This window comes from Epinephelus moara, unplaced genomic scaffold (assembly GCF_006386435.1).
Source record: "Epinephelus moara isolate mb unplaced genomic scaffold, YSFRI_EMoa_1.0 scaffold321, whole genome shotgun sequence".
Classification (NCBI taxonomy): domain Eukaryota; kingdom Metazoa; phylum Chordata; class Actinopteri; order Perciformes; family Serranidae; genus Epinephelus; species Epinephelus moara.
The window spans coordinates 12,071-25,000 of record NW_026080883.1 but is presented as its reverse complement, the minus strand read 5'-3'; the positions used below and the strand labels follow the sequence as shown (position 1 = coordinate 25,000).

General features: G+C 41.6%; 1 protein-coding gene across 1 annotated transcript in view; it reads right to left on the bottom strand.

Moving 5' to 3' along the window:
- Positions 1-8,322: 8,322 nt before the first annotated feature.
- LOC126387268 (suppressor of tumorigenicity 7 protein homolog) overlaps positions 8,323-12,930 on the bottom strand; it is a 16,664-nt gene continuing 12,056 nt past the window's right edge. Inside the window, exon 10 of the mRNA XM_050039804.1 lies at positions 8,323-8,781. Within this exon, the coding sequence (XP_049895761.1) occupies positions 8,686-8,781 (96 nt within the window). The 3' untranslated portion in view covers positions 8,323-8,685. The remainder of the gene's footprint in view (positions 8,782-12,930) is intronic.

Sequence of the window (12,930 nt, the reverse complement as noted above, 5' to 3'; positions counted from 1 at the left end):
TGCTTCGTCTGTTGAGGAGGAGAAGGGAGGTAGAAGGTCGAAGAAGGGAGGTAGAAGACTGTGCTGTGGCGAATGGAAGCCGGTGAGTGCAACGAGTCCGACTGCTCTATCTCAGCCCGTTGCTATGCACGCTATATACGTCATGGCGCCAGAAGGGCAAGGAAACGAGCATGTGCAGAAAGACCGGAATGAACTTAAAGGGGAATGAGTGTATACAAGTGAGAGAAATTCTTTCATTCGGAATTAGAAACGGAATATTCCAGCTCATTACATCGGATTGAATTTTCAGTCACATTGGCCATTTCCAATCCGAATTAGGTGTTTACAAGATCACTTTTAATAGGAATGAGCTTTTATTCCAAAATGAAAAGGGAATTAAACTGTCCATGTAAACGCACTCATTGTAGCCATGGCCTCAGGCATATCCTGCGTTATCGTCTATTTTTCTCTAAATGGGAACAAAGTTTACAAAATGAGCATCATGCTGTGTCGACCAAACAGCAATCAGCAACCTCCGGGTCCTAAAAATGAAGCCAATGTGTGAGTTACTAAAACTGCAGTTCCTCAAATGTCCACTAGAGGCTGGCTCCAGGAGCAAGTCAGTTCCCACAGACCTCTGTGTTAAAACTTTACAGCAGAAATAAACATGTTTACAGCCTGGTACAAAAACAGTTTTGGTCTCTGTAGCTAATTTCAACATTAATGAAAACTGTACAAGGGGAGAATTTTTAAATAACTCACCTCCTAACGTTTTATTATGAGTTAAAGTGACGCATGATTAAAGGCGTGGCCACTGAGTGACAGGTGGGTGCCATCTGTTGACGAGCTGCTACCACTGCGACAGTGTTGGTTAAGGAACGTAACCATGCCGTAACCCCAGATTCAGATTAAAGATGTGGCCGTAGCTGTTGGTGTTTCAGTGTTTTCAGTTCATGAAAGTTAATTTTAACGTTTTGGTCGCTTAAAAAAGTCTTGTTCTGAGTTTAGTTGAATCAAAAGACCCTCTAAAGAGTCGGATGTTCAGTTTTGTCCGTTAAGTGCATTTTGTTTTTATGGTTTTGAGCCTGTTTTCGCTAGAGCAAATTAGCATTAGCATTATCACAGTTAACCATCGCTGTAAACGCACCATGCTAACCAAGCTAGAAGCTAATGTGAAGGTCCAAATATGGTCAACCTCTGGCAATGACCACAATACCACACAAGAGTCCACAAACCTTTGGGTGTCGTCACAGTGGCTACGTACATTATTTCATACAGGCTGTGCTTTTGACAGAGACGTGGAACGAGTGATTGAGATCATAAATTAATTAGTAATTTACTGAGGTCGTAAATCAAGTGAAAAGTAGAGTCATTTTCTCACCGACTTTCATACAATCAGACGTCTTTGTACATTCAGTGGAGTCGCCCCCTGCTGGCCATTAGGAAGAATACAGGTTTGAGGCTCTTCTGCATCGACTTTATTTTTTGGATCCAGAAGCTTCGTCCACTTTTTCTGTACTAAGGCTGCAACTGACAGTTATTATCACTTATTCCACCAGTTATCACTTTCTCAATCATTAATTATTTGATGTCTTCATGTTGCTTTTTTTTTCTTTCTGTTAATTCTCGCAGTTAAAAGAAGCAGTAAATAAAGAACGATTAAGAGTTTGAAGAAAAGTTGCTGACTCACTTTTGGTTGACTAATCGACCAGTTTCAGCTTTTTTCATCTAAAAATCAAATAAAACATTGGTTTGGTTTTGTTAAGAAAACATTAAATAACCACAGCTACAGTTTGACCATCACAGGCTTCCTTAGTTTCATCATAAATTGAGTTGTAGTTGTAGCTCAGCACAGACACACACCTGAAAACATATACTGTTAAAGTGTGTGTGTGGGCAGCTGGAGGTGAGACTCAGGAGAGTGTGTGTACACTATCAGTGTGAGGAGATAGTGGTGTGTGTGTGTGTGTGTGTGTGTGTGTGTGTGTGTGTGTGTGTGAGCGATGGATGTCTCCTGTAAAATGAACAGCTGATGAAGAGTGGGAGTGCAGGCTGACGGCTCCTATCATCAATCTCTCATCTCCCCTCCGTCCAGCGTTCATCATCTTACTCACCCCCAAACCTCCTCCTCACCCCCTCCATCTCCTCTCCACCGTACTGCCAGCATTATACCGCGCTCCCATTGGCTCCTCATAACCACTAAACTTATTCTGATTGGCGCCAGGTCACATTCTCATTCCACACCAGAGTTAAAGAGGCACGTCTGTCTTAACTCCAGAGTCATTTCCCAGGATGCTTCTCACTTGTTTTAGTCTGGAATAATTGTCAGTGTAGGTGTCGAATGTTTCCACTAATAAATCTCATTCTGGAGGGAAACTACCGAAATGTGTTTTTACATTTAGTGAATAAATGGAGCAGAATTAGTTCAGCAGGAGATGAAGTTAAATCCTGCTGCTGCAGTGAAATGATTCAGCTTCAAGATGCAAATCAGTTCATCTGATCTCAAACAATATTTTAGGAAAAAAAGCTCAAATGTGCATCAAGACTTTGACTTAGAAAAGCTGTATGTTAAGATAAGATAATCAGTTCACTGTACAGTTAATTATAATTAATGATAATACTGTAAAACTTAAGTGAAACGCCCAGTCCCTTTATCAGCCTGGTGTAGCTACACATTTTGACAGATTAACACCTGGCCTGCTCTGGTCGCCAAGCAGCTCTTTTTTTTAGTTCTTTGGATGTATAAAACCAGGTTGTTGGCGACCTCAGATTATGTGTCTATCCTTCCAATACCCTGTAAGATATTTATTTTCCTTTAGTCCATCCTCAGATCAAAAGAATCAAAAGGGTTGTGAGGATTGTTTTAAAGTGGCGTTGTGTAGGGTGCTGGGTACTCTCTGTGTGATGCGCTGTCTGTTGGAGTTAGATCAAATGAATGACTCATAACTAATATATATAAGTTAAGGCCTAATTATTAAACAAGTAATATGTTAGGGTTTGTGTGAAAGGAATTAAAGGCCTGTCCTAAATATAGGCCTGCTGATAACTGAAGTTTTACAGTACGCTAATTCTGTAAAATGATGAAGTGATGACAGTTTATATCCAAAAGGTCAAAGGTCAGCGTGACTGTGACATCATCATGTTTTAACGTCATATCTCAGGAACAGAAGGGGAGACGTTTGGTCAGATACTGAATTGGTGACTCTAATATTGAAGCTGTGCTGATTGTATAGATCTTCTGTGTGTGAAGCATCCATGTTTTCACTGACATGGAAGGAGACTGTCAGAGACACTGGACTGGTGGGCGGAGTCACACAACCATGAGGCGGTAATTCTGATTTTAATCTGCAAAGCTGTCCTCCTCTCTGTGTCTCTGCAGGGTCGATGGGGACGGGAGGACGTGTTTGTAACCGGACGTCTCGCGGCGTGGACGGCTGCGAGGTGATGTGCTGCGGCCGAGGCTACGACACGTCACGGGTCAGCCGCACCACCAAGTGCGAGTGCAAATTCCACTGGTGCTGCGCCGTGCACTGCCGAGACTGCCACCAGCAGGTCGACGTGCACACCTGTAAGGGCCAGACGTGACCTCGCCGCCTCCGAACACTACTGACCGTTACAAAACCCACTGCTCCTGCGCCGGGCTGCGGACTCCCTGTAAGTGACGATCAAAAGGATCCTCTGGCTCTGTGACTGAAGCTGTGAGGCCTTTCTGCACCTCCCAAACATCACCCGTCAGTCACACAGTCTGTAGCTCTGCTGAAGTTTCCTCTGAGCCTCCAGAAAATAAAAGCTTTCATCACCAAAAAGAAAATATCACTCAGCATAAACTAGTTCATACGATACTCTGCAGAGAAACCTGGTTTTCAGAGGCCGACTGGTTCAATCAGAGTTTAAACAAGTTCAGCTTTAATCTTTAATCCACTTTCAGCTCCAGAGAATCTGGTGAGGCCGAGACGCTTCTGACAGAAATAATCTGCTGGATCAAGTTTAGACGGTTTGGAGGTAAACGACCGGCCCGAGGACTGAACCACAACACACTGAGTGTATATCTTAACTTATATAATCTGTAGTGATGTCAGTGATCTCAGCAGGAGACGTTGCTTCCTCTGTGGACTCTGAGAGGTTCAGACTTCTTCCAACAATTTAATCCAAAGCAGAAGTTAAACTCAGATGGTTTTGATTTAGTGGCATCTCTCATGTCTATCAGAGACTGGTTTGTAACAGAAACATCACTGCAGGTCGATGTTTTTCTCCTGTATGTGTTTAATTTTAGGATTTAATCTGAACTCAGGATGTTTCTGTCATGTCGGAGGCTTTTCTATCACAAAGTGTTGAGAGTGACGATCCTGAGACGCTCAGTTACACAGCATCAAAACTCTGAATCTACACGAATCACAAAGGTGCTGATTTTTTCAGCCAAACGGTGACGAGTTGGCAGTCGTGTTTGTTCTTTACTGTTTGCTGGATTGAGGGTTTGTGTTCAGCTCTCAGTGATTCAGTGAGTGTGTTCACGTGCACAGTAACAGCACAGATTTCACAGATGTTCTACTTTAACATCTTATTGAAGTGTCTACAAATTTAGATTTATAATCACTGAACAATAAAGAGGCTTTTAACTGAAACTAGGGCTAAAAATCTGGAACTGTGATCAATAAAAAAATAATTTCTTTGTCAGTCATTAAACACCATCTGGAGCAGGGCTCAGCGACCTTTACTATCAAAAGAGTCTGAACCTGACGAATACACACAGCTTCTTATTTTCCGGTGATCATACACTTAAGAAAACATTATTATATTTTACTCCATATCTGCACATATATCTCCCTGAATCCTTCACACTGTCTGGACCTTTAAGTTGTAAAATTCATCACCTTCAGGTAATAAAACTGAAGCAGATGTAGGTGGTGACGTCACTATATCTACATCTGTTACAGGTGCACTATGCAGGAATTTTCAGTTACGGTTTATAAACAGTGTCACCAGTGAAAGCGTGAGTAAAGGTCAACCCCAGATTAATTCTGCTCACTATATTTAGTATTTTTCAGTGCTGTTTCCGCCATTTTTTTTTTTGCTTCCTCTTGGATGTGTGCTGCGTATGATCTGTCACCTGGTCGCTACCTTTTTATAAAGTCCTGCTCTCACCTGAGCGCTGCGCCCCGGAAACATAAGAATGCAGGCAAAGGGCGGAGTCTCTGCAGATAAATACACCACCGCACACTGAGGGTGGATCGTCACCAGGCCCAAACAGAATCGAAAAGAACTACTGAGTAGATTTTAGTAGAAACTTTGAATCAGAAATTTGATTTAATTCTTCTGGAGAAACTCCCACAAACTGTGCGACACATGGCCGTTAAACTCAGGCTTCAATACGGAGCAGAGAGAACAGAAATTAATTTGTCTATTAACAGTAAATCTTATTTGTGACATTTCTTCTCACTACACCACTGACTCTGATTTTAACACTAACTGAATACAACACGACTGTCACACGTGCACGAGGAGGTGGAGGAGACTGTGATGACTTCCTGAGTTTGACAAGCAGCAGCTATATTCAGAAAATCTGTGCGAGCAGATTCTGTTTGGGCCTGATCATTAGTGATGACTGAGATGGATGACTTCTGTACGAGTTTACCTGTATCCTTTCATACCTGTGCTGTCAGTCGTGCAGGTCTGAAACTGTGGCTGTGCAGTTTGATGACATCGTCTTGACTCATCTTCAGTCCATGTGTCTACGTATTTGTCACTGTTAAAAGCCTCTGAATCAATGAACACAGTGAAGGATGCAAGCTTCACATTTTAGGACAGACTTGGCAAATCTATTAATAAATGCTGTCACATAACACACACTCAGATTCACTGGTAATCAAAGCCCCAAAATCAGCACACACACACTCGTTAGATCTGAAGCCTGAAAACACTCTGTAACAACTGTAATGTCCCGTTTCATCCAAAGATGAATCATCTGTTTCTTTTCTTAGTTCACTGTATTTATTTCCTCTTTAACGTGTAAAAATGTCTCAAGTGTGTCCGCTGAGATTTAAAAAACACATCTCACCTGTACAGCTGCTCTCTCCACAACAAATGACTCACACACTGCTTCTATATGTAAACACAAAAAGCCTGAACTTCACTTCCTGTTTGTTTCAACACAGTTAAACTGGTCAGTTGTTTGTTTATGTAAATATGTGGTTGTGTAAATTAAAATCAGATGTATAGAGTTTGAAACATTATCAGTAACCAGTAGGCACATTTTATCTCAGTTACACACTTTACTTCCTCCTGCTGTGCACGCCAAAATCACAGGACTCGCTCTCACTGTGTGAAGCTACTGAGGTTAAAGAACGTGGTCACGATGCTACAGAGATTTCCAACAAAACAAAAACCCCAAAAATCTGTCTGTTGTTTGAGTTTCCTGTTGGACATCAGTATGCTCATAGATCTTGGCAATTTCTTCTTATTAAGACGCCTTTAAAGGACCAAACAAGTGTGTTTTAACCCTTTACCTACAAATCATGTGTAGTGTATTTACAGAGTAACGTCTTTATTGTGTAATTTGGAGCTATTTCACCGTGTTTTTCTGTCAAAGAGACAAATAGGAACAACAGTTTGTGAAGCCAGTATTGAGCAAGAACGCTGCAGCTGAGAGCTGTGAGCCAGGCTGCAGTGTAACCACTCAGGACATGTTCACACTGTCAGTGTACGTCCACTCAAAGTGTTTTAGTCACTGACAGGCTCCAGTCATTATCTAAGTGTCTGACAACATTATGAAAGGATCCCTGGAAGAAGATCATTTTTGTTTAACCAGAAACAGCCCTGAAATCACCGTCACCAAACCCACCAGACTCCATTTAAATAAACAGTGATTTTAGTGTTTCTGTCGAATCTGAACGAAGTTTGTTTTAAGATGCTAAAATGAAATGTATTTAAATGGAGTGTGGTGGGTTTGGTGACGGTGATTTCAGGGCTGTTTCTGGCTAAACTAGAAGGATCTTACTCTTTAACTACAACGTCTATCTCTGTAGGGATCCTTTCATGATGTTGTCAGACACTTTGAATATCAATCTGAGCCAGTCAGTGACAAAAACACTTTCAGATGGAAACTGACGGTGCTAACACGTCTCGACTGGTTACTCTGCATCCTGTTTGCAGCTGCAGCGCTCTCACTCATGATGAACCAATTTCAAAGCTTACTGTTCCCTTCAATCAGATACAAAAACATGGTAAACAGGGCCCACATTAAAAATACTGAACTCAGCTTTTAATGTTTTTGCTATCACTTTCAAATACATGCGTATACGTTCTCATTCTGAAGTCGTCAAATACTGTCGCTTTTGTCAGTGACTTCAGCGTCAGGCCACCTCTCACCGTGGTTTGATGATGCGCTACCCGTCAGCCTGAGGTATGATACACCACAGGACTGCATCAGTTTGAAACACTGCAGGTAACGTTGTAATATAAGGAGCTGTAAAGTCCCAGTAGGGGCGGGAGAGAGGGGAGGTGGATGGGACCAACAAAGCCGGACTTTCACCCAGGAGGCCGGTGTTTGCTTTGTATGAATGTAACGCCAAATTATGATGATTTTTTTCCAAACCTAACCATCTGCTTTTGTTGAATTTGCGGTGATGGCAGTGGAGTCCCAGAACGTCAACAGCAGACCAAGCATGTAATATGTGGACGTGAGTGTCCACTGAATAAGAGGCGATATGTGACAACTTGGGATGAGAACATGTTTGATGATTGGATGTATTTATCCAACTTTCCAAGCAGCCATTGTTTTCTATTCATTTCTGTGAAGCATGAAAATCAATCAGCAGACTGTTGACATCCAGTTTGCATTAATGTTTCTCAAAATCACGTCAGCATTCCCTGGCAACACAGTTAAAGATCAGATTGATCTGCTCAGCTTTTATCAGAAATGTCTGAAAACCAACGTCTGCCTGGAACAGTAGAAAAAAATCTGTTCAAATTTCTAAAATAAAGCAGCTTGTTTTCCAGAGTTATTACCTGTAATGGGACGTATACATGAGATTTGGTAAAAAGGCTTAAAACCACTGGTCCTTACACACATCTTTTATGTTTGTGTCTGAAAAACAGAAGTTTTTAAGATCACTGTTTCACCTCAGACAGAATCACCTGGTGGACGCAGGTGGAACTCTTCCTCTACCTGTGGAGTGAGACGTTAGTTTGTGACATCAGCAGAAAACAGAAACACACACAGACTCCACAGATGAACATTAAAACCTACCAGGTTGTGTTAGTTTCATTAAGTGAGCTCCAGCTGACGTCGCTGTGGTGGAGGCAGTTAAACTGCAGCGCATGAATCAAAATGGCGGAAGGAGCCGGCTTGCAGCAATACACAAAAAGTCCTTTATTGTATTTTTTTGTCTTTTCACTTTTTTAATGATGGCATTGATCACCTGTTTTTGTACAACAAAGGAACAGCTTTAAATGATTGAAAACCCAAAAAATGCAAACATATCAAATAAAGTCAAAACCAATTCTGGATTCTGTTGTTTTGCCTTTTTGTTTCGCGCCTCCTCCGTCGTCCTCAGTTTGGTTTGAACTCGCTCGTCTTGGCACAAAGGTGTGTCAGTCCCTTCCTACGCAGCGTTCTGGGTTTCAGTTCAGCTGTTTCTGTCTGGATGGAGGTCAGCTCCTGGTCCTGGTCCTGGGTCTGATTCAGAGTCTGGTCCGGTCCGGTCGGGGTCAGATGCGGGTGAGCTGGTGCCAGAGGCTGGACGGCAGGATGCTCTCCACCTTCTCCATGATGAAGTTCAGAGGAGCGAACAGTGTGCTGAGGAACTGCAGGGACACAAACAACAACAGTCACACACACTTTAATCTGTCTGTTAGACGCAGGAGGATCCAACACACACCACACAGCTGCTTCATGACCTCACATACTCCTCACTCGTGTTCTTTTCAGTGTCACAGGTTAGATTTTATTATATTTATGAAGTAATTCATTTTGTTTAAAAAAAAAAAAATACATCACAAGCCAAAGAAAAAAGAAAAGGTAAGGTATTAAATATAAAATAATAAAAAAATTGCAAATCCTCACATCTGAGAAGCTAAAATAAGAATTTTAAAAATTTGTTCTTCGTAAATAATTAATTTCAGCATCAAAGTCAATTCTCCACTTTCACATAATAATCCAAACTCATGATCCGCTTACTGTGTTTTATCTGACCTTTAAACATCAACACATGGTCTTCATCAGCTGGAGAGAAGACCACTGATGAAGACCATGTGATGCAGCTGACAGCTCAGGAAAAAAAAGCTTCTGACTGGATCTTGAAAGAGGATCAGTTTTGGTTTTGTCAAACAACTTTGAGGCAACACGAGACAGGAAGTCGTGAAACAGCTGTGAATAAAATCTTAAAAGCAACTGAGCTCGTGTGTGAACAGATGAAGACAATGTGATATGGCTGAAAGCTCAGGATGGATTCAGGATTGTTCATTTTATTTATATTTTATAATATTAACTTCCCTATTTATTTATTCGTTTATTTTTTAATTTATTTATCTAGTTTTGCATTTGTTTTTATTTATTTTAAATGTATCTTTATTTTCAAGTGCATTTAATTATTTTTTTAAATTTATTGAGTCATTTATTTATTAACATTAGAGAAATGATAAAAGCTTCCAAAATAAAAAAGTAAGTAAATAAATTAATGACTTTAAAAAAAAATGAATATGCCATTAAATGTGCGAAAAAACATGGAAAATAAATGTAGGCATTAATTGATAATTATGGCATAAATTCATATTTCTGTTTCTTGATTGTTTAACTTTATGTAACTTTTTCACATTCCTATTTAAATTTCCAATTATTTATTTATTTTTAAAAACCTATTTATATATATTTGCATTTATTCTTATTTATTTTTAAATCTATTTATTTATCAAGTTATTCATTTATTAATTTTTGATTTTGCCAAAAAAAAAAAAAAAAAATCTCTCTCTTCTTAATCCCAGATGGACTTAGTGTTTAAACTGTAACGATGGCGCCACTGCTTCCTTTCCATTAAACCTACATTTCCCCTCGGTGGCTGCAGCTCTGAGCACAGACGAGCTCTCTGTCAGGTCTCATATTTGGTTGCTGTTTTGGCAACAGTGGAGGTGAAGGGGGTCGGGGGGGGGGGTGATAGGGGCTCCACCGGAGCAGCAGCGGGTCATGGAGGCTCTCAGTTTGTCAGACGGCAGATAAAAGCCGTGACAGTCTCCTCTCCACCTGCATGGATCTGCACTCAGTGGTTTGAATGTTTGAAGCGACGTCTGCCTCACACGTTGTATCACACATCTCTGCCCTGACTTCAAAGGACACTTCAAAGTGAAGGTGTGTGTGTCGTGTATCTGAACCGTGTGGGCGGCAGCCAGGTAGAGACCGGCCTGTGATCCAGAGAGAGTGGGGACGCATCACCTGATGGGTGCTGACCTCATGAGGTGGATCAGGTTTGTCAAACAGGACGTGACCATCTCATGATCCACGTTCCCTTCACGCTGCTGGAGGGAATATTTAACAACCTTCTGTTCGTGTCGCCGTCAGTCACATGACTCTGACAGTTATTACAATATGAGAGTTGTTCAGTCGTGTGTGTCTGTGCCAGTGACGTGCTGCGCCTTATAAAACCTGAGCTGCAGTATAAAGACACTCAGCTGATGTTTTATACCTCACAGGAAACGACGTATTCCGTCATGTGATGAAGTCAGTCAGTAGGTGACGGACTATCCAACGCCACACTCATTCAATGGACGGTATTTGCTATAAGAAACTGTAAATCAGCGTCTTTCCATTTAAAGCTTCAGTTGGTGACTTTTATAAAAATGATTTGTCATATTTGTTTAAACTGTCGCTGTATCACACAGCAGGACATGAGACTGATGACATCATGTTTCTCTGCCTCCTTGTGTTGCTTATAACATTACTGCGCATGAAAGGAAACAGCCAATCAGAGCTGAGGTGTTTCAAAGGCAGCTGTGCGCTCCGACTGGTGGGCACATAGACATATAAAGAGACCTGGACACAGTGTTGGAGGCGGGGCCTGTTCATTCCTATGAAAGTTGCTCAGTGATGCACGAAGCCAAAAAAGTTCAACTGCCACGTACAAAATGACCCAGATGCTCGACGCTTGAGACTTCCGCCGGTCGTGTCGACTGCTTCCAGTTTAGCTCTCTGTCAGCTTGAATGGGATAAAATGATTTAATCTTGTGGCTCTTCTAGACTTTCCAAATATTATCAGACTGAACGGATCAAATCCTGACAATGAAACGAGTCATTTCACGGCGGACATGATGCTAAAAAAAAAAAAGTTTTCTGATACTGATTTACAGACATTTCTGTCACAGTGTATGTCAGTGTAAAAAGTCTGTTTGGGCCACAGGGTGTCACATGATGTAGTAATTACTCTTTCACTTCCTGGGGGCCTGGGTGCATCACTTGACTTTTCCCATTCTGATTTCTGATTTCACACCTAAACAGTGACTAAAAATGTTTCTGAAAACATTTTAGGTGAGAAATAAACAACGTAGTAACAGAATCTTGACTCATATTTGATCAGCGCGTCCTAGTTGGACAGTCTGACTGCAGGTGATGACATGACTGACAGCAGCGTTACAGACTTGGTTCTGATTGGTTGTTTTTGGTGTGCCGTGGTCTGAATCTAGCAAATGCCATTAGAGGGGACAGGAGCAGGAAGGGGCTGTGATGTTGTGCAGATTATCTGTCTCGTACTTCTTTCAGACTTTAACGACAGTTTCAGCAAATATTTGTATCAGTTTTATTTTCATAGAAGTTCAGAGCGTTAGCTTAAATGTGTTGAAATAAAAATTATAAAGTTGTTTTGTTTCCAAAACAATTTATAAACTGAAAGGTGATCACTGCACTAAAACCTGCAGGATGACTGTAGTGAGAGAGCAGCAGGCCTGTGTGTGTGTGTGTGTGTGTGTGTGTGTGTGTACTGTAGATGGTATCTGCTGATAGCGTCACATCGGGGGGAGAGATGACCTCACTCACATTCCAGGTGAGCAGCACAGCGCTGCAGGCAGCAGGCAGCAGGGAGGGGTGGGGGAGACAGCGCCCTCCACTGGCTGCTATGAGCACAGCAGGGCTGAAGGAGGCTCTGTGTTTGTTACTAAGGCTGAGAGAGGACTTCAAACCTCAGCAGGAGCTGAAGAAAATAACGATTTAACAGCGTCTAAACTTTGATACACGTCCCTCTGAAGCACTGCGATATGTCTGTGTAAGGCCGCAGTGGAGAAACATACATTCTGACTGAGTGTCTGCAGGAACTGACCAGCTCACTGACCTAACACACACCAACTGTGCTCGCTCTTAAAACCAGAACAACAGCAAATTAAACTAATCGTTAACACAAATATTACACACAATCCAAAATGTAAAATGTTACAGTTTACAAACAACCAAGACACAAGGATCATTATTAATAAACTGCTCCGAGTCTGAGAGGTCAAAACAGAAAGTTTATCCTGAGTGTGGTAGATGAAAGGTCATGGGGTCATTAAAATCAAATGAGCTCATCGTGGCGATCTGCCTGTTAGGTCATGACACCGAGTGCAAAGCAGAGATTTCTAACCAAAGGTGGAGGATAACACAGGTCAGAGGGTCACTGGAATATTATTCCATCCAGCAGAGCTTATGGAAATGAGGCTATTAACTTTTAAGATCCCTCGTCATGAACCAAAGTGCAGGTTAAGAGGAAAGTTTTGAGCGCACAAGAGAGAAGGTCAGAGGTCGACAGAATCATTCAGATTGGTTCACTAGAGACCGTCTGCAGCAACGCTTCACCGCTCATTGATTTTTACTGCAATGTGCTGCAGCAGAAAACAAAGCTCTGTGTTTTAAACTTTACAAAACAAGTTACTCTGTGTCTGTGTCTGTGTGTGTGTGTGTGTGTGTGTGTGTGTGTGTGTGTGTGTGTGTGTGTGTGT